Genomic DNA, 23005 nt, shown 5'->3' with positions numbered 1-23005 from the left:
CACGGCGCTGGCCCCACACATACCATATTTTCAAGTTCCATCCATGTTGCACATGATTCAGTGCTTCATTCCTGTTTAGGACTAAATGATATTCCACTCTATAGATGGACCACATTTTGTTTATGCACTCATCAACTGATGAGACATTTGAGTTGTTTGCACCTATTGGGATATCACAAATAGTTCTACTATGTAGAAGTTTTTGTTTGAATTCCTGTTTTCGGTTCTGTGGGGTATACACGTAAGAGGGCAATTGCTGGCTCTTATGGTAATCCTATGCTTAACCTTTAACCTTTGGAGGAACCATCAGAATATTTCCTAAATCCGTAACAAAGTGCTCACACTGTGGCATAGTAGGTTAAACCTCCACCTGTGGCACTGGTATCCCATATGGATGCTGGTTCAAGTTCTGGCTGCTCCACTTTTGATCCGGCTCCCTGCTATGTGTCAGGGAAAGCAATGGAATATGGCCCAGGTGCTTGGGGCCCTCCACCCATGTGGGAGACCCAGAAGCTCCTAGCTCCTGGCTTCATATTGGCCCAGCTCCAGCACTTGCAGCCATTTGGGAGTGAACCAGCAGATAGAAGATCTGCCTTTGTCTCTCCCTATCTCTGTAACTCTGCCTCTCAAATAAATAAATCTTTAAAAAATCCATTACAGCATTTTATATTCTTACCTGCATTGTACAAGAGTTCCAGTTTCTCCACATCCTTATCAGTGCTTGTTAATATCATATATTTCTATTCTCATGGGTGTGAAGTGCTATCTCTTGGTTTTCATTTGCATTTCTTTAGTGACTAATGATGTCAAGCACCCTCATGTGCTTATTGACAGTTTCTAAATGTCTATTTAGATCTTTTGCCAAATTTTGAATTGTATTGTTTGGGTTTTGCTATTCTTGCTGTCAGTGTTATGTATTCTGCATAATAGATATATAACACTCAAATAACTTCTCCTCTTTGAATTTTTGCTTTTTTCTTATCTTCTAAAAACTTACTATTTTTGTTTTATTTGAAAGGTGGAGAGACAGAGACAGAGAAGGGACCGGTGCTGCACTGCCAGTTTGAGTCCTGGCTGCTCCACTTCTGATCCAACTCTCTGCTATGGCCTAGGACATCAGTGGAAGATGGCCCAAGTCCTTGGGCCCCTACACCCACATGGGAGATTCTAAAGAAGCTCCTGGCTCCTGACTTCAGATCAGCTCAGCTCTGGCCATTGTGGCCATCTGGGAAGTGAGCCAGTGGATGGAAGAACTCTCTCTCTCTTTTCATAATTCTGCCTTTCAAATAAATAAATCTTTTTTCTTTCTGAAAAAGAGACAGAAAGATCCTGCAACTGTTGGTTCACTCCCCAAATGCCCACAACAGCCAGGGTTGGGTCAGGCAAAAGCCAGGAGTGTGGATCTCCATTTGGGCTTCTCATATGGGTGGGAGAGAACCAAGTACTGGAGTCATCATCTACTGCCCCCCATGGTGTTCATTAGCAGGAAACAGAATTGGAATTGGAGTAGCCAGGACTCGACCCAGACAATCCAACATGGAATGCAGTGTCCCAAGAGGTGACTTAACTGTTGTGCCAATGCCTACCCCATTTTGATGTTTTGATGCACAAACTTGAAATTTTCAGGAAGCCCAAGTTATCTGGCTTTTGTTTTGTTGCTTATACTTTTGGTGTCTAAGAATCCACTACCAAATTCAAGGTAAAAAACAATTATTAGTGTTTTCTTCTAAGGATTTTATAGTTTCAACTCTTACATATAAGTCTGACATATTTTGAGTTAATATGAGGGTACTTCAAAAAGCTCATGGAAGTGGAATTAAAAGATACTTTATTTTGATGCACAAGAAAACCTCTGAAATACATGTGAAGTTTTTTCACAATACACATTTTCCCCTCGTACTCATACAAGTATATGGTGTGGGGTATGAGTCCAGCTTCTTTCTTTTCCTTGTGGATATCCAACTGTCCAATCACAAGTTGTTGAACACAGTTCTTTCCCCATTCTTGACATCCTCGTCAAAATCTTGACTATAGATGTATAAGCTTATTTCTAGATTCTCAATTCTCATTAACTTTCAATAATATAGGAAAACCACTGTCTTGGTTCTGGGTCTGTACAACTACTGGGGTGTCACTTCTAGTCTCTCTTAGTGGACAGTTAAGAAATGTGTGTAGGTATATACACACACACTCACTCATGTGAGGGTCCCTCAAAAAAGTTTGTAGAAAAAATAGAACTAAAAGATAAATTTAGAGCTTTTGAGCACGTACATCAGTGGGTGGGGAAGAATCACTGCTGAAATCTCAAGGTGAGGATTATGTACCATCCCCACCTGGCCCCCAATGCCTACTGGGTATGCCCCATCCAGCCATAATCAAGGTGATCCTCATCTTCAACAAGTACAGAGGCCACAGCTCTCCAAGTTCTACCAGGCCTACAGTCAAGATGCACCACAGCAAATCATCAGGGAATCTGAGAGAGATGAAAATGTAATTTTCTAGGAGGACTATTACTTGGAAGATCTGATAGCAAACTGGTTTACAGACAATTTGCAATGTTATATTTTGTCTTCTGTGTTGATTTTTCAGGAAGTGAACTTGGCATTTTGAATCTAATTCAAGTATTCCTGGAAACATTAGACAAGTGTTTTGAAAATGTCTGTAAATTGGATTTAATTTTCTACAAAGACAAAGTTCACAATATTCTTGCAGCAATGGTGATGGGGGAATGGTGTTAGAGATCAACATGACTCAATAAAATAAATAAAAATATATTTTATTGCTATTAAAAAGTTTATTTTGGCTCAAAATGTTTGAAACTCATGCATGGCTTTTTCATAATACATATTTTCCATAAGCTTTTGGGGGACCCACCTATGCATGGATTTCAAACATAAAGACACACATCTGTGTGTTTATACACACTAAGTTATGTACCATATGACTTGGTTAATGATAGACTGTATACATGATGGTGCTATCCAAAAATCATAATGGAGCTGGAAAATTCCCATCACTTAGTGACTTTGTAGCCTTCATACTATCATAATGCAATATATTATTCTTGTTAGTGGTGATGCCTGGTGCAAACCTGCTGTGTTGCCATACATAAATACAATTATGCACAGTGCATAATACTTGATAATAAAAGCACTATGTGACTGGTTTGTTAACTCACTATATTACTTATTACTTTGGAGTGCACTGTTACTTATAAAACATGTTTACTGGAGTGGGCTTGTGCTGCAGTGGGTTAGGTGGCCACTTGACACATCCACATCCCATTATAGAGTGCCAATAAGAGTTCCAGCCATTCTACTTCCAATCCAGCTTTATGCTAATGCATCCTGGGAGGCAGCAGATAATGGCTCAAGTGCTTCAGTCCCAGCCATCCATGTGGGAGATCCAGATGGAGTTCTGGGATCCTGGCTTCAGCCTGGCCCAGCCCTGGCTACTGTGGGCATTTGGGGAGAGAACCCCCAGATAGAAGACCTCTCTGTGTGTGCCTCTCATCTTTTGAGAGTATATGCATAGGAAACAAAATCAGCATATGAAAGAGACATCTGCACTCCCATGTTTATTGAAAGCCATAAGCTCAAATTTAGATGAACTAAGTTTCATGTGCCATTAAAACAGCCAAGTAGAAATACCTAGTAGGTAAAAGGTAGAAACACAGGTCCACAGTTCACAGAGGTATGGATATATAGATTTGCCTGTCAATTGCATATATCTAAGTAAACACAGAGAAGCCTATGAATGATTCTGAGAAGAAAAATATCAGAAAATAGAATGGCAGAAGCCAGGAGAGACAGTTTCCAACAGTGACCAACTTGTTAAGACTGAGAGCTTCATTGAGGACAGGCAAAGTATCTACTATCACTATATGAAGGTAACCCATGACTTTGGCAGGAATGGCTTCAGAAGAGTGATGTGGACAGAGGTCAGAATGTAATGAGTTGAATGTAAAAGCAGATAAGGAAACAGAGAGAGGTCTATATTGTTTTCACCAGAGTCTTGACTGATTAAAAAATGAAGTATCTGGTATCCACAAGGGGATACAGGACTGTGTGTTAGAATGCATTATTATTTTTCTTTGACAGGCAGAATGGACATGAGAGAGACAGAGAGAAAGGTCTTCCTTTTCTGTTGGTTCACCCCCCAAGTGGCCGCTGCAGCTGGTGCGCTGCAGCCGCCGAAGCCAGGAGCCAGGTGCTTCTCCTGGTCTCCCATGCGGGTGCAGGGCCCAAGCACTTGGGCCATCATCCACTGCACTCCTGGGCCACAGCAGAGAGCTGGACTGGAAGAGGAGCAACCGGGATAGAATCCGGCACCCTGACTGGGACTAGAACCCGGTGTGCCGGTGCCGCAGGCGGAGGATTAGCCTATTGAGCCATGGCACCAGCCAGAATGCATTATTTTAATACAGCTGAGAAAGTATTGATGTCTTCTTCAAATCACTCTTCTTTTTGACTTTAAAGACCTTCAAAGACTGAACAATGAGCTAAAAGGAACCTTAGTGGTGACCAATTCTCACCTCATTTTATACACAAAGAAAATGAAAAGCAGGAAGGGAAAGAAGTACACACTCAAAGTTAGATTGTCAAATTATTTGATCCTCCTCAGATCTTTTCTATCACCTCTTTCTTTTTTCTTTGCCTTTTTTTTTTGACAGGAAGAGTGGACAGTGGGAGAGAGAGAGACAAAGAGAAAGGTTTTCCTTCCATTGGTTCACCCCACAAATGGCCGCTATGGCCGGCGTGCTGTGCCAATCCGAAGCCAGGAACCAGGCGCTTCCTCCTGGTCTCCCATGCGGGTGCAGGGCCCAAGGACTTGGGCCATCCTCCACTGCCTTCCCAGGCCACAGCAGAGAGCTGGACTGGAAGAGGAGCAACCGGGACAGAATCTGGTGCCCCGACCAGGACTAGAACCAGGGGTGCTGGTGCCACAGGCGAAGGATTAGCCTATTGAGCCGTGGCGCCGGCCCACCCCTTTCTTATTTCATAAAGTAGGTACCATACTTTCTAGCTCCTTATTTAAAACTTTAAACTTTATTTGGCAATAATTATAGACTCACAGGAAGTTAAAAAATAGTACAGAGTTCCATGTACCCTTCTCTCAGTTTATCCCCATGTTGCAGTCTTACAATTTTAAAATCAAGACATTGACAATGTTATATGTAATAATGCTAACTAGATTACAGATTTATTCTTTTTTCACTAGATTCCACATGCATTCATTTGTATGAGTGTAGATCTACATAATTTTAGTACAGGTATGTATTCACATACTCAATACCACAATCAAGATAAAGAACTTTTCCATCAGGACAAAGGTAATCCTTGTGTCATCTCTTTATAGTCATGCATTCCCTATTCCTGGCAAGCATTCATCTGTTCCTCATTTCCATAATTTTATTATTTCAACAATGCTATATAAGTATAAATGCAATCATACAGTATGACCTTTTCAGATTGGCTTTTTTTTTCACTCAAAACACTCCTGAGGTCCATCCAAGTTGTTCTGTGTGTATCATAGCAGAACAGCGTTCCATGGTACAGATGGTTTGTTGAACTACTTACATGTTGCAGAACATTTAGGGTGTTTCCAATTTGGGCTACGAATGTCTGTGTACATGTTTTTGTGCCAACATAGGTTTCTCTGGGATAACATCCAGGAGTACAATTGCTAGGTCACATGTTAACTGTTTAACTTTATAAGAAATTGTCAAACTCTTTTTCAAAGTGACTGCACCAATTTGCATCCCTATCAGCAATGTATGAGAGATCCAGTTTGTATCTCCAACAGCATTTGGCATTTTCACTATTTTGTCTTTAGCCATTCTGGTGTTTTAAGTCACATCTTATTGTGATTTTAATTTGTATTCTCTGATGACTGATAAATATCAATATCTTTTCATGTGCTTACTTGCCATTCACATATCCTATTTGGTGAAATGTCTATACATGTCTTTTGTCCATTTTCTTACTGGATTGTTTTTTATTGTTGAGTTTCAAGCATATTTTATATATTCAAGATTGATACATACTTGGCAACAATACCTTCTTTAAATCTGTAGTTTGTCTTTTCTTCTTAACCTTTTTATAAAACAAAAGTTTTACAAACTTTTTAAAAAGGTTTATTTTATTTACTTTGAAATGCAGAGTAACAGAGAAAGGGGGAGATGGAGAGGGGTGGGAGAGACAAGAGAGAGATCTTCCATCCACTGCTTCACTCTCCAAATGGCTGCAATTGCTGGGGCTGAGCCAGACTGAAGCCAGGAGCCAGGAACTCCAACTAAGTCTCCCACAATGGGTGGCAGAGCCCCAAGCACTTGGGCCATCTTCTGCTGCCTTCCCAGGCACATTAGCAGGAAGCAGGATTGGAAATGGGGTAGCCAGGACTCAAATCAGTGCTCTGGTATGGGATGCTGGCATTGCAAGAAGCAGCTTAACCTACTGTGTCACGATGTTGGCCCCAGAACAAAAGTTTTTAATTTTGATGACATCCAATACATCACCTTCTTCTTTTTTTTTTTTTTTTTGGATTGTGCTTTTGAGATGAAGTCCAAGAACTTGTCAAGGTCCTGCAATTTTTTCTTCTATGATATTTTCCTGAAAGTTTTATAGTTTTACATCTTACATTTAAGTTCATGATACGTTTTGAGCTAAAACTTTTATAAAGGTGAGATATTTAGGTATTTTTCTTTCCACAGGGGAGTATAATTGTTCCAGCATAATTTGTTTGAAAAGCTATCCTTCCTCCATTGATTTGCTTTTGCACTTCATCAAAATCAGTTGGGCATGGTCCACTGGTATGTGTGTTTATTCCTTTGCCAATACTATACAATCTTGATTGATATAGCTTTATAGTAAGTCTTGAAATCAGGTAATATGAGTCCTCCAACTTTTTCTTCTTCAAAATTGGTTTATCTTAATTCATTTTACACGAATAACTTCATTTTTCCTATAGGGAATGAAAAAGAATAGAGAGGAACTGTGGCTGTGGAGAACCAGAGAAAATATATTATTTACATTTCATATATCCTAGGTTAGTATTTTTGAGACATTAGTATGCCTTGGAAATTTGGGCAGTTCATGTGGATTTCTAGTTTCTACCTCCAAAGACAAAGTTTGATCACCAATTGATTCTGATGTAGGTAGTTCCAGATTATCCTTTGAAATTTGAAAAACAATAATATAGGGTGAATCATGAAGAAAAAACAAAAATGCAAATAACCTGTATCACTGTTAACAGAATCTGGGCCCTTTTTGTTTTCTTTCTTCCAATTCCTTGAATTTTCACTTCAATTTCCAGTATGCAACAGGCCTGACTCTATTATATCCTAAATCTTTAATGTTTCTGGAAAACACACTTATAATGAAAATTCCTAGGTAGATGGGATCTATTCAATAGGAATTTGCTTCAGAGTCCACTATGCTAGAACTCTCCTATTTGGCAGAAAGAGCATCTATGTAGAATTAACGTTTGAGAGGTACCTCAGTACATTTTAGTGATGAAGGAAGACAGAGATGCATGCTTCTCAATGAGGGCAGAGAGTAGAGTTGTGTCAGACCATGTTTAGCACACAGATTGAAAAGAGCTCCTTTTACCTCATTTTGTCTTCTTTATTCTAGAGAAGAAAGTTCTTTCATAAGCTCCTCCTTTTCTTGCTGCAACTCCTGCAAATGCTGTTGGTTTTGCTCCAATCTGTCTTCCAACCACTGTAGAAGAGGTCCACTGACTGCTGACATCTGACTGCACAGATTCTTGGTGAATACTTCAACAGGAAAGACAAAGATGAGATAACTGTGGAAAAGCACTATCCTCTGGCTTTTCCCCAACAGCCCTCCAATCATGAGCACAGAAAAAGGGGGCTGGAGGAGGAAGAAGTAGAAAAAGTATGAGTAGGACTGGTAAATGATTTCTATTGTCAGCCAGGTAAAAGACAGAGGCGCTTAACAAAGATACTTGATACCCTTGGATTGGTAAGCCAGAGAGAAGCCTGGCTGTGCAGGGAGCAGAAAGATGGCCAGCTCTTTACTCCCCTTAGACAAAGGCTCAAAGGCACAGAAGCATTCCTCTCCCCAGTGCTTCAGATCTCCCATATTGTCAGGGTCTGAAAAAGCCTTTTATGTTTATTTAGTCAATCTTTTGTGAGTTCAGGGCTTCAGATTACACTTAGGCCATTATCTCTCAAGAGTTTGAAAAGTATTCTCCTAGATTGTCTTCCCTTACTTCTTTAACTTTTAAAATGAGCTTTATCAGGATATTCTTTACAGACAAAAATGAACCTATTTATTTTAATGTTTTTAAAAATTGTTTAATTTATTTATTTGAAAGACACAGGGTCAGGGAGAGAGAGAAAGAGAGACAGAGAAAGAGCTCCTTTTCACTGGTTCACTCTTGAAATGCCCACAATGGCCAGAGATGTGTCAGGCCAAAGCTAGGAGCCAGGAATGCAATCCAGGTTTCCCACATGGGTAGTAGGGATGCAATCACTTAAGTCATCACTTGCTGCTTCCCAGGGTCTGAATTAGCAGAAAACTGGAGTCAGGAGCCAAGCAGAGAGAGGCTTAATCACTGTACCAAATGCCTGCTCCCAAAATGAACCAATCTAAAGTACACAGGTCCATGAGCTTTGATAAAGGTATATCCCATGTAACCACCTGAAGTCAAGATATAGATCATTTCCATCATCCCAAAGAATCCCCTTCAAAAAGATCATGGCAAATGGAATTAAAAGATAAGTTTATTTTGGTGCCCCAAATTGAAGTCCATGCATATTTTTAAATATGCATCTTACATGAATTTTTTGAATGCATGAATTTCAAAATTTTGTCTATCTATGTCTTTCAAGTCCTAGCTCATACCAATGCCCAAGAGACAACTGTTAAACCTTCAGAAAGTCTGAGAGCTGGAAACTAGCATACATAACAAATGAGGGCTCTTCTTCCTCCCTGGGAACTGGCTGTTAAACATGTGCCAGCACACCACTGAGTAGGTCTACCACAAAGCTCTTTCCTGTCTTTCTTCCTGTCTTACTTTAGGTTGCATTTACAGTACTCAGGGGTCCACTGGGTTCAATTTTAGTGTATGTGCTGCCTTCGGCAGCACAATCTACCAGGTTCATAAGAAATGCTGGGAGCAGGATCAGTAATGCTCCTGAGAAATGAAACTTAAGGATAACTTATACCAATCCTTTCAATCACTTACACCTAAATTTTCTTCTGTCAGCAGAGCATTTCTGGAATCATCATTTATCTTAAAAAAAAAATCTTACCTGAGCCATTATGGATCTTGGTTACTGAGTCCAGATGTGTAAGGCTAAATGAATGAAAATAGTTTAGGTTGCTAGCAAAGGAAACATTGAAAGGAAAATAAAATGACAATATACTATAACAAAATGATAAACTATATGAGACCTTTGTTAACTAGATTAGGTTAATATGTATTATTTAAGCTCCCATTATTGTTATTGTTTTAATTATGGGGAGATGTAATTTATTCAAAGATTCAAGAGATAATTCAAAGAGACAATTCTGAAATTACTGTGTCACTGAAACCTTGACACAGAGCTACTAAGATGTTGTGGTTTACCTTATTTTCATAAACAAAATAGAAGTATCAAAAAAGAAGTATAGCAGGAGAGAAACAAATGTTAAAAAGGGAGAATTACCATACAACATGAGAAACCTGATTAGAAACTACTATAAAGCTATCTTACAGAGAGGTGAAAGGAAAGGCTCAAGAGTTAAGATGTTAAAGATAAAAGGACAGAAGAAAATATATACTAGTCCCTGAGAAGTAGAAAAGAGGAGCAAGGAGGATTTGTACCTGTGGATCCTCCTATATGCGTCCTGTTCTTCCTGGCACAGGATCTTGGGCAGCTCTACTGCTGATTCAAGGCATACCTTCCCGATGGTGACATGAGGTACAATATGGATTGGGATTTCAATTCTTTCATACCTGCAAGGTAACCAGATCAGGTTGTTTTTTAACCCCAAGTTATCATAATCCAAAGTTCTCTACAGTTTTGAGACTTTGTGACACACCTTACTTCAAAGGTTAAACATCACTATAATTCATTAAGTGACTAAACTTCTAAGTACATAAAGTTGAAAATGTGTTCATCTGGCAGTAAACTAGAAGCCCATTTGCAGAGTCAATATTCTCTAGTCCCATAGAGAATTCAAGGTCATTTCTGCAAAGTTAATAGAAGCCAGACAAGGGAAATAGCTAATCAATACTGTTTTAAGTCAGGAATTTGTCAATGAGGTTGCATAAATTGATCATAAAGCCTGAGGAAGGGGAATTGCAGACTCTTCAATGACTCTATCAGATAGAGCATTCAATGCTCACTTGTTCTAACTCAGGGTTCATCAGTGGCCCTCATTTCCCATTATCTACCTTGGGGGAAAATAGGTTAAAAAATTTTTTTCACAAATACTTGTATTTTAATGCTAGAGTGGGGAAAAACAGATATGCTTGTTACCAAAGCCAACCAATCTACCTCTACCATGTCTCACTAAAGATACTCATACCTAAAACTCCATCAGTGGAGAATCCAGGTTGAGTTCCCATGGCATTGGGAGGCCTCACTGGCACATGATGGTAAAGCAACATGAAATCCAGCTCCCCTCTCTCTTTTTCCAACCCAGTAGTATGTCTAGGCCCCTTAACACAACCAGATGCAACACAAATTATAGCAAATTACAAGTACCCCCTTTCTCCTCATCCAAGTAGTCAGGGAAGAATTCATAAAAGAAAATTTCATGGTGGTTAGGTGGTAACTACTATTACACAGTAACTACTATTACCGATAGTTCCAGAAACTTTGAAGAAGTCAATCTGCAGCTGCTGTTAGTCTACTTAACAGTGTTTCTACTGTTTTCCAGGAGCATGAGCAGAAATAGTTCCAAATTACAATCCCAGGACCAAAGCAAGTAGAAAGCCAAAGCTTATGACAAAAATTCTGCTTCTGATAACAAACTAGATGATTAAGACCAGTTCTCCTGTTGAAAACAACTAGAATATCTGAGACAAGTAAAATAACTTCTGTGGAAAATCACTGGGCGCTACCAAGGCAATGAGTAATTGTAGGACCAACAACTGGGAAAGTAGAAAAAAAAACTAGATATGAGCCTGACATTTAGGGGCAGCTTTCCTGAAGAGGTAGCTATCAATTCTAGAGGAAGAAACTTACAAGAAGTTGAAACGAGTAGGAAGGTGTTTGGAACAGTAGTTAAGTTGTTTCTTGGGATGCCTACATCCCATAGTGGAATTCCTGGGCTTGAGTCCTGGGCTCTACTTTGGATTCAGCTTCCTGCTAATGCAAATCATTTGAGGCAGCTCAAGTGCTTGGGTCCTTGCTACTCATGTGGGAGACCTAGATTGAGTTCAGGGCTCCCACCTTCAGTCCAGCTCAGCCCTGGCTATTGGTAGCATTTTGGGAGTGAACTAGTAGATGGAAGATATTGATGTTTTGCTCTCTTTTTCCCTCTCTCTTTAAAAAGAGGTTGAATAGTCTTCAAAGGCTTATGAGTATAGACTGATAAAATTGCAGTGTCAAGGTGGAGAAACTCAAATCCCAGCAAATTAAAACAGAAAATCACTAAAAGATTCATCCTAATTAGATGGAAGTTATAAGCCTCCTATTTTAGCTGCTTGGTACCGGAATGGGTATGTAGCCTCTGGAGAATAATATTATTTAGCTTAATATCTATGATTCTTTTAACAAATATGGCATATAACCAAAAAAAGGGGGGAAGGTATGAAGAATCAAGAAAATATAATAAATGATCGAAAGAAAAAGTCAGTAGAAGATTCATAGATGACACAATTAGTAGATAAGGAAGTTTAGAATAACTATTAAAATGTTAAAGAAACTAGAGGGGAAAATGAGCAAAACGAATGCAAAAATGAACCAAATGTAGTAAAGCAGTAAAATAGAAAACTGAAAAGTTTCAGGCCCTGTTTTTCCTAGACATTATGGGTAAACACTGTAGACTACAGTACCTTTGTAAGAAACGTGAGAAAACTTATATCACCAAAACCAATGTAAAACCTAGAAATGATTCCAGCCAAAGTGGTCAGAAAATCTGTGGCATTTTGTATGTCTATCCATGTACCTCCCCCTATCTGTTCTACCATTGCACAGTGGGTAGGAAACCTCCTACACTGGGGGTCCTCCCTTAGGGTGCAAAAAAAAAAAAAGAGTGGACCAGGAGTACAGCATCTGGTCAGTCCAGGAACTGCCTGAGGCTAAAGTATCTGTCTTTCCTGACCGACAGAAGTGGAAGCCTTGTCAGGAAGCTGATGAAAACCAGCACAACTGATACAGCATGTGAGAACTTTCGTTGTGCAGGCAGCTGCCACTGGGAGTAAGAGATTATGGGCTTCTGAAAAGAAGCAGGGGCAAACAACTTAGGGAATTTTTAGGTTACTAAAAGCACATGCACAATTCTGGAAAAGACAAATCCTCAGAAAAGAAGACTCTTTAACTGGTCTAATTGGTGAAGGTCTTTCTCTGCATGCAGCCTGTCCTGTAAAGACTAGGAGACGGTGCTAGAAGAGTAGGGAGGGAGCTTGTTGCTCTAGCCCAGGAGAAGATAGTTTTAAAAAAGTAGAGAGAGCGTAGTCTCAGGGAAAAGTTAGGGGGAAAAAGACAGAGAAAATCCTACCTAATTTAGAGGGACACGGTGGACCATCGTGGAGGGCATGTGCACCCATGGCTCAAGACTCCAGCAGCTGAGAGCCTACCCAACAGTGCTGGAAAGTGAAGTGAAACCAGACTGCAGCAGCCTAAGCCACTGGTGAAAATGTGGTAGGAAGAGCCTAGAGGGAACCCAGGTTGTAGTCCCATGGGGGATAGTATATCAGCCAAACTAGAGGAGAGAAAAAAAAAAAGCATGGGACACATTTCTCTCTCCCCAATTGTGTTACAACGGTGTCCTATAATAAGCCAACAGAGCGGGTGCCATTTTGGACCTAACGTAACAGCTGTGCCAGCTCTTATCTATGCCCAGCAGAGTGGAGACTCATGACTCTGGTGGGGAGAACAAATAGGGGGCTAGGAGCTTGTGACTGTGTGTGTTTTCTGTACCAGGACTATGAAAAAAACTGAGGGTGTGTGGGAGGACTCATGGTGTGGCTGGGACTTTGGGCAGTCACAGTGGGAGATGCCACAAGCTCAGGGGTTCCTGGATACCTAGTGAGAGATATTGCTGGGGAATCTGAACTTATACTGAGAACTGCACAGATCCTTTGTGTGGTCCCTGGGACAGAGCAGACAAATATAACCATTGGGGCTAGCATTCAGGCTTTGGTCTCATTTGAGGAGAGGAGCTTAGCTGGGCAGAATAAATTTTCATTCTGATTAAAAAAAAAGAGAGAGAGAGAGATTTATCACACCAAACCTGGGTGTGTCACCCTAGGCATGCCCTTAACCCTGAGAAAAATGCCAGATTACTTTCAGAGGATTTCCAATTAGACTCACAGTGGACTTCTCATCAGAAACCTTACAGGCTAGGAGGGAATGGCAAGATATAGTCCAAGTCTTAAGAGAAAAAAAAAACTTTCATCCAAGAATATTATACCCTGCAAATCTCTCATTTGTGAATGAAGGTGAAATAAAGACCTTCCTTAACAAACAAAAATTGAAGGAATTTGTCACCACTCATCCAGCCCTGCAAAAGATGCTTAAGGATATGTTGCACATAGAAACACAGAAACACAGTCATCACTATGAAAGAAGGTAAAGGAAGAAAATCTCTCAGTAAAAGTACAAAGGAAATTTGAAGTAAAAAGATAAGAATATTTTTGGAAAAATGGCAGGGCAAAGCCATTATTTATCAATAGTCACCTTGAATGTAAGTGGTCTCAACTCTCTAGTTAAAAGACACAGACTGGCTGAATGGATTCAAAAACAAAACCCATCTATTTGCTGCCTATAAGAAACATATCACACCAACAAAGATGTTCAGGATCACTAGCCTTCAGGGAAATGCAAATCAAAACCACAATGAGGTTTCACCTCACCCCCATTAGAATGGCTCACATACAGAAATCTACCAACAACAGATGCTGGAGAGGATATGGGGAAAAAGGTACCCTAATCCACTGTTGGTGGGAATGCCAACTGGTAAAGCCACTATGGAAGACAGTTTGGAGATTCCTCAGAAATCTGAATATAGCCCTACCACATGACCCAGCCATCCCACTCCTCAGAATTTACCCAAAGGAAATTAAATTGGCAAACAAAAGAGCTGTCTGCACCTCAATGTTTATTGCAGCTCAATTCACAATAGCTAACACATGGAATCAACCTAAATGCCCATCAACAGAAGACTGGATAAAGAAATTATGGGGTATGTACTCTATAGAATACTATGCAGCAGTTAAAAAAAAAAAGAAATCTGTCCTTTGCAACAAAATGGAGGAATCTGGAAAACATCATGCTGAGTGAAATAAGCCAGTTCCAAAGGGACAAATGTCATATGTTTTCTCTGATCTGTGACAACTAACAGATCACCTAAAAAGAAACCTGTAGAAGTGAAATTGACACTATGAGAAGCTATGACTTGATCAACTCTTGTCCTATCAAAGAAGTTTATTATTTTATTTACTATTTTCTTTTTCTACTTAATACCATTGATTGAACTCTTTACTTTACATGAATTCATCATAGGTGTTTAAATCCAATTGAAAATAGATCCCAGTGAAAAATAAGAGTGGGAATAAGAGAGAGAGAGGAGACGTACACGTAGTTTGGCACACGTCCCCACAGGCTAGGGTAAAGCTAAAAACTTGCCATCACACTTCAAATCCCATTAAGCTGGGTGGTACTAATGGCATCTTACATGTTAAAGTGATCATCTTAAGTGTGTAACTGATCATATAGAATAAGTGTTCAAGGGATCACACAAATAAGACCAAGTGTCTGCTAATAACATTACATAGAATTAAAAAGGTGAGAATGATCCAACATAGGAAGCAGGACACACAGCAGACTCACTGAATGACAAACACCCTAAATAGCATTCTGACCTCAGAATCAGCCCTTTAGACATTCTGGTCTGGCCAAAAAGCCCATGAGAGCATTTCAGGCATGGAAAGCCAAGACACTCTGGCAAAAAATGATTTAAATGAAGGATCTCAGTGAGTGAGATCTCAGTGGAAAGAAGGGGCCATCAAAGAAGGAGGTACCTTTCTCTGAAGGGAGGAGAGAACTTCCACTTTGCTTATGGCCCTGTCTAAATACTGACGGAGTTTGTGGACTCAAAAGACTTCCATAGCCTTGGCAGCGCATGACAAGAGCTTCAGGCAACCACTGGTATCATAAATATCAATTGTTAAGTCAACAACAGGAGTCACTGTGTACTTACTCCCCATGTAGGACTTCTGTCCTTAATGAGTTGTACTATGAGAATTAACTGTAAAACTTGTTTTCAAACAGTACTTTATACTTTGTGTGCCTGTGTGCAAATTGTGGAAGTCTTAGTATAGAGTTGGTCTTCCATATATAAAGTCAATTAAAAACTAATCTTAATGAAGAATGGGATGGGAGATGGACTAAGAAGTGGGACAGGAGTAGAAGTGGGAGGGCAGGCATGGGGGGAAAACCACTATATTCCCAAAGCTGTACCTATGAAATTTGTATTTATTAAGTAAAAGCTTTCTAAAAAAAGACTAGGAGATGTGGTTGTCTTTTAGCCATCACAAAGATGCTCAATGGGCTAAATGAGAATAGAGGTAGACAACTAAATGAAATCAGGAATGTGGTGTATGAATAAAATGAAGATAAGGACAGAAATGTGAAAAATGTTAAAAGAACCAAACAGAATTACTGGAGGCAGAAAACAGTACCTCAACTGAAAATGTCACTGTGAAGTCAACAGAAGACTTTTTATAAGACAGAAAAAGAATCAGAAAACTTGAAGATGGGTCATGTGAAATCTCCAAATCAGAGGACCAAGGGAAAAAGATGGAAGAAAAGTTAAGAGAGCTTAAGGGACTCATAGGCACTATCAAGTGGACCATTATGCACATTATGGGAGCTCAGGAAGAAAAAAGAAGGAAATTAGAAAACAACTGATTTGGATTAATGGCAGAAATTTTTTCAAATCTATGTTAATAGGTACACAATAAATAAAGATATAGTTTGTGACATCAATAACATAAAATGGCGGGGGAACTGTAGAGCTTTTGTATGCAGTTGATAATTGAGTTGTTATTGATGTTTTATGTGGATTGGCATTGTGGTATAATGGGTTAAGCTTCTACCTGCACTGGTGGCATCCCATATGGGTGCCGGTTCCACTTCCAATCCACCTCCCTGCTAATGCGCCTGGGAAAGCAGCAGAGGATAGCCCAAATCCTTGTGACCCTGCACCCATATGGGAGATCCAGATGAAGATCCTGACTCCTGGCTTCAGCCTGACGCAGGTCCAGCCTTTGTGGCCATTTGGGGAGTAAATCAGTAGGTAAAAGGTCTCTCTATTTCTCCCACTCTGCTGTAACTCTGCCTTTCAAATAAATAAAATAAAAAAAATTAAAGATATTTTATGTAGAGGCCAGTATTGTGGCACAGCAGGTTAAGCTACCACTGTTTGTGACACTGGCATCCCATATCAGAATGCTGGTCCAAGTCATAGCTGCTCTATTTCTGATCCAGCTCCCTGCTAATGTATCTAGGAAAGCACTGGAAAATAGTACAAGTGCCACTGATGTGGGAGACCCAGATGGAACTCCAGGCTCCTGGCTTTGGCCTAGCCCACCTCCAGATGTTGTAGCCATTCGGGGAATGAACTAGGGGACAGATCTCTCTTTGTCTCTGTCACTCTTTGTTTCAAAATAAATCTTTATATATATATTTTATATATACTTTAAAATTATGTAATGTGATGTCTCAATATTTGTTCTTTCTCAAAATTGCTTTGGATATTCGGAAATATTTGTGGTTCCATGTGGATTTTAGGATTGTGTTTTCTATTTGTATAAGAAAATTATTAGAATTTTGGTAGGGATTGCATTGAATCTATAGACAGCATGAAATAGTATGGACATTTTAAGAATATTAAGTCTTGTAGTCTATTAATACAGACTTTCAATTAATTTTTTCTTCTTCAGTTTCTTTTATTAATATTTTGTCCTTTTCAGGGTATAGATTTTTCACCTCCTTGGTCAAACTTATTTCAAAAAGTTTTATTATTTCTGATGCTATATAAATGGAATTGTTTTATGAGTTTATTCCAGATAACTCATATTTAATGTATAGAAATGCCACTGATTTTTGCATGCCAATTTTGTATCCTACATCTTGACTGAATCTGTTTTATTAGTTCTAACAGTTGTTTGATAGAGTCCTTAGAAGTTTATATATAAAAGATCATTTCAGCTGCAGACTTGTAATTTTCCTTCTTTTTGATTTGGATGCTTTTTATTTCTTCTACTTGCCTAATTGCTCTGTCTAGGACTTCCAATACTATGTTGAACAGAAATAGTGAGAATGGGCATCCCTTGATCTCAGAGAGAATACATTCAGCTTTTCCCCATTGGGAACATGGTTTATTTTTCTATTTGATTAGGTGTTCTTTGATTATTTCCATCTGTGTGGTTTCTGGCATACAGATCCAACACATCTTGATACATTTAATCCTAATTATTTCATTTTATAAATGTATTATTTTAAAGATTTTTTTTATATTTCATATTTCTTTTTTTGTAAGATTTTATTTATTTATTTGAGAGGTAGAGTTACAGACAGTGAGAGGGAGGGACAGGGAGAAAAGGTCTTCCTTCCATTGGTTCACTCCCCAAATGGCTACAATGGCCAGAGCTGCACCAATCCGAAGCCAGGAGCCAGGTGCCTCTTCCCAGTCTCCCATGTGGATGCAGGAGCCCAAGAACTTGGGCCATCCTCTGCTGCTTTCCCAGGCCATAGCAGAGAGCAGGATTGGAAGAGGAGCAGCCAGGACTAGAACCAGTGCCCATATGGGATGCCGGTGCTGGAGGTGGAGGATTAACCCACTGTGCCACGGCACCAGTGCCTTAAATTTCATGTTTCTAGAAATAAAGATAGTACTGCTTTTTGTGTGTTGACATTCTATCCTGTGATCTCACTTAGTAGTTTTAGAAACTTTTTTGTAGATTTATTGAGATTTTTCTATATAGACAGCTATGTTTTATGCAAGAAGGGACAGATTTATTTATTCATTTCATATCTATCTATCTTTTATTTCTTGAATTGCTGAACACTTCTTTCTACTTTATGACTGGACTATGATGATATGAATGATGTATCTTTTAATCTACAGCTATTTTTTGGTTTTGTTCACTTTTAACTGAGATAATATTCAGAAAACAAAATTTATGGCCTTACCTAAAGTATGTAACTCAGGGACTTTAGCATATTCACAATGGTGTACAACCATTACCACTAACTTAATTCCACAATATTTTCACCCAAAAAAAGAAACCCTGTACCCAGTAAGCAGCAACTTCTTGTTATAGGCTACAGTATAACCTTTTCCAAATATGTATGTTGAAGTCCTAGCCCAGGGGTGGAAAACTCAAGTCCCATTTGGCAGGGCCAGACCAAATGATTTCATGTGCCTTATATAACCTGCAGGTTTTACACTCTCTACCTCTGTCCTAAGTCCCTGTACCTCAAAATGTGACTGTATTTGGAGACAGAGCCTTTAAAGGGATGACTGAGTTAAAATAAGTCTGAGAGAGGGTCCTAATCTTGCTCTTCTTAAAAGAAGGGGAAATGTAGATATACAAATGGACACCAAGGATGCATGTACCTGGAGGAATGAATATGTGATGACACAGCAAGAAACAGACCATCTACAAGGCAGAGAAAAACCTCAGAAGAAACTGAACCAGAGTTTATGAAAAACCCTGCGTTAAGCATTCATGTACAATTCTTGTTTGTTTTAACACCGGTCTTGGCTAAAAGTGAAGTTGCATGGTTACACAGCAATTCTGTTTCACTTTTCCACAGTGGTTGAACCACTTTAAATTTCCACCAGTACAGATGAAAATTCTATTTTCTCTACATCTTTGCCAACTTGTGTTATTTTCCTTTTCCTAAAAAAATTATAGTCAGCCTATTGTGTGGGAGGCAGCATCTTACTGTGATTTTTATACACCTTTCCCTAAAGACCAATATGGTTGGGCAGCTTTTCATGTACTTTTGGCCATTTGTATACCTTCCTTGAAGAAATATCTCTTCAAGCCCTTTGTTCATTTTTTAAAAATTGAGGTGAAATTCACATAAAATATAATTAGCCATTTTAAAGTGAATAATTCAGAGGCATTTAATATATTCACAATGTTGTGTGACAACCTCTCCTATTTGGCCAAAAACATTTTCATCACCCCAAAATAAACTCTATAGCCATTTTTCACTCCTGCCAGACCAGGTCAACTACCAATGTATTTTCTTCCTCTATGAATTTAGGTATTCTGGCTATTTCCTATAAAACACAGAATATGTGACCTTTTGCATTTGACTTCTTTCACTTTGTATACTTTCAAAATTCTTTCAGGTTGTAGCATGTTTCAGTTCTTTCCTTTTAATGAATAATATTTCTCTGAATGGATACAGATTTTTGTTAATCCATTCATAAGTTGACTGTTCTGAATAGTACTGCTATGAACCTCACAGACATGAATCTATATAAACTTGTAATACTCTTCTATACAACTTTTGATTTACAACTAACCAGAAAAATGAAATAGTTTTAGTGACTTAATTACGGTGAAGAAACTGCCTATATACCCAATATCAAAGCTGCTAAAAAGATTTTAACTGTTCATAAAGCTGCTAATGAGCATAAGTAGAAAAATAGAGTTTTTAGTGTCTTACCAGCAAGAGAAATAAAACAAAAGAATAACCAATTCCCTAGACTTGAAATTAGCCCATCAATACATATATATATTTCTAATTTGTCATACTTACTCAGAACTCTTTTGAGCCTGTATGGATTGGAAGCAAGTGTAGAGTACTCGGCCAGTCTAGAAAAGAAACAAACAAAAATCCATAAAACAACAACAAAAAAAGGAAAGAAAGAAATGTCACACAAAGAAGGATTAATATTGAAAAAAGTACAGCAATTTAGTACACTCTAATATAGAATCCAAAGTCCCCTCTGGAAGTGGAAGGTTAAGAGGTTCCAAAGATACATAAACCAATTTACATAAGAAGGATCATATTCTCAATCAACCTAAGATGGCCACAGCCAACATCTACTTATGGGAAACAAAGAATTCCTGACAAATCTTGGAACCAAGAACCTAAAAATCAGAATATTCAAACTAGAATGTTGGAAATTCAAACTTGCCAACAACTATTTATGATAACAATAAGTACATAAATACATGATGATAAAGCTGAAGGCATTTAGAATGAACTAAGTTCAAGGTATTGAACTTTAATGTTTCTGGAAAAGAGTGATATTATACAAAATAATCATTAACACAGATTCTGAGAATATAACTAATATTCTAAATGATAGAAACCCTTGGAATTCTTGAAAGAATTGATACCTATAATGTGAAACGGTAATTTGCTTTTTGTTTGGACACATATTAAAATCTCTTGATGTGAATATAAAATTCAGGTAGAATTTAATTCAAGCAGAATCCAAATAAAAAATGGCAAAAGTAACCATGAATCAAACTACTTAACTTCTCTGAGCTTCACTTTATCGGTAAAATGTGGGTAAGAAGATTCCACATAGGCTTACTGTCAGAGTCAGAGCATATTTACGTAAATCACCTAAAAAGTGCCTGTCACACAATAGATAATAAATGGTAGCATTTGTTACTATTAGATAGCAATATATATACAGAATCTGATGACTTATCACCATCTCCATCCTAGCCTTGTGCTCAAATCTCCATCATTTCTTGTCTGGATTACTGTAATATGTTCCCAGTTGGTTTCACTGAAGCCATGGATTCTAGCTTCCCTCTCCCAGTCTATTATCAAAATAGTACCTAGAGAGATCCTATTAAAAACAAAGTCACCTCCAGTGACTTCTGAACTCAGAGTCAAAGCTAAGGTCTTAAAGGAGCTGTTACCATCCCCCCACATTATCTTTTGGACCTCATTTAAGATGACAGAATGAGTTCTTGTCCAAACGAATCCATTTCTGAGAAGGAAAGGGGCTAACTAAATAGCATAAACCTGGGACTGACAGAGACAAACTGGGATGTATGGTGATGGTCTTCCTCACTCTGTTATAACCACACCAACTTCTTCAATGTACTATACTCACTTTAGGGTCTTTGCACTGGCTGTTTCCTCTGCCTGGAATGTTCCTCCTTTTTCACCTTCAGGTCCTGACTCAGTGACCTTTCTCACTGAACCTTTTCCTGGCCACCATAATAAAATTGCAGATATTTTTCTCTACTCTGTATAAATGCATGGATAACATAACATACATGACAGTACCTTTGTATTTTTATCTTCTATGAAACAGGAAAAAATAAGTCCTACAAAACCTTGATCCATCATCTGGTACATGGCTTGTGTGCGAACATCTGAAAATAAAGATAAAAGTCCTCTGTCAATAAACCACAAATATACAGGATCCCACTCATATGTGGAGCCCAAAAAATAGGTGATTTCAGGGCTGGCACTGTGGTGTAGCAGGCTAAGCTTTCACCTGTGGCACCAGAATCCCATATGGGCATCAGTTCAACTCCTGACTGCTCCTCTTCCTATTCAACTTCCTGCTTATGGCTTGAGAAAGTGGTAGAAGATGGCCCCAGGGCTTGGGCCCCTGCACCCATAGAAGACCCAGAGGAAGCTCCTGGCTCCTAGTTTCAGATGGGCCCAGCTCCAGCCATTGTGGCCATTTGGGGAGTGAATCAGTGGATGGAAGACTTCTCTCTCTCTCTCTCTCTCTGCCTCTGTCTGTCTGTAACTCTGCCTCCCAAGTAAATAAATAAAATGTTTAAAAAAGATAGGTGATTTCATAGAAGTTTAAAAAATATTGTGGTTACCAGTGGCTGGAGAGAGAAGTGGGGATGGAGGGACAGGGTACTAAAGATAATGTTAATGTTATGTACTATATATTTCTCTATTTTAAAAAACCTGGAAGATATGGAAATGTTGAATGTTGAATATTGAAAAGATAAATAAATTTACTCTGATTGGACATTACACAATGTAATGAAACATCATGTAGTACCTGATAAATGTGTACAATTTTCATGAACCTGTTATCTTGTAAAAAATAAAAGAAATTAAAGGGGTGGATGCTGTAGCACAGCAAGTTTTTCTACCATTCCAGACACTAGCATCTCACATTAGAGTGCTGGTTCAAGTCCCACCTGCTCTGCCTCTGATCCAGCTTCCTGCTAATGCATCCTGGGAGGAAGTACATGATGACTCAAATGCTTGGGTCCCTGCCACCCAAGTGGGAGACCTGGATGGAGTTCCAGGCTACTGGCTTCATCTTGGCCCAGCCTGGATGTTACAGGCATTTGGAGAATGAACCAGCAAGTGGCAAGATCAATAGCGCTCATGATTGCTCACTCACGATCTGTGTGTGTGCATGTGTTTGCCTGTGTATGTGTGTATATGTATCTGTGTGCACAAGTAAGTGACTCTAAGTAGATGACAATAAACAAACATTTTTTAAAAGTTAAAATGTCAGGGCTGGCGCTGTGGCATAGTAGTCTAAGCCTCTGCCTGTGGCGCCGGCACTCCATGTGGGCACTGGTTCATGTCCTGTCTGCTCCTCTTCCATCAATCCAGCTCTCTGCTTATGGCCTGGGAAAACAGTGGAGGATGGCCCAAACACTTGGGCCCCTGTACCCACGTGGGAGACCCGGAAGAAGCTCCTGGTTCCTGGCTTCAGATTGGCTCAGCTCCAGTTATTGGGGCTATTTGGGGGAGTGCACCAGCGGATGGAAGTCCCCCCCCCCCCCGCCCCTTCCCCTCTCTCTGTAACACTACCTCTCAAATAAATAAATAAAATCTTTTAAA

At 39.1% G+C, this 23005-nt stretch overlaps 1 protein-coding gene across 3 annotated transcripts in view; it reads right to left on the bottom strand.

The window, feature by feature from the left end:
* Positions 1–5029: 5029 nt before the first annotated feature.
* Positions 5030–23005, bottom strand: part of BRCC3 (BRCA1/BRCA2-containing complex subunit 3) — a 43812-nt gene continuing 25836 nt past the window's right edge. For 2 of the 3 annotated variants that reach the window (XM_002722205.6, XM_089324582.1), the window contains 6 exons: positions 21464–21552; positions 19967–20022; positions 9835–9966; positions 9281–9324; positions 7611–7777; positions 5030–6963 (listed from right to left, as the gene is read on the bottom strand). In XM_002722205.6, coding sequence (XP_002722251.1) covers positions 7626–7777; positions 9281–9324; positions 9835–9966; positions 19967–20022; positions 21464–21552 — 473 coding nt within the window. In that variant the 3' untranslated portion in view covers positions 5030–6963; positions 7611–7625. Of the gene's footprint in view, positions 6964–7610; positions 7778–8294; positions 8529–9280; positions 9325–9834; positions 9967–19966; positions 20023–21463; positions 21553–23005 lie in introns of those variants that run through there. The other variant, XM_089324581.1, reaches the window with a different exon arrangement.

Source organism: Oryctolagus cuniculus, chromosome X, assembly GCF_051225735.1.
Source record: "Oryctolagus cuniculus isolate XC-2025 breed Fujian yellow rabbit chromosome X, ASM5122573v1, whole genome shotgun sequence".
Lineage (NCBI taxonomy): Eukaryota > Metazoa > Chordata > Mammalia > Lagomorpha > Leporidae > Oryctolagus > Oryctolagus cuniculus.
This window is presented reverse-complemented; position numbering and strand designations above follow the sequence as displayed.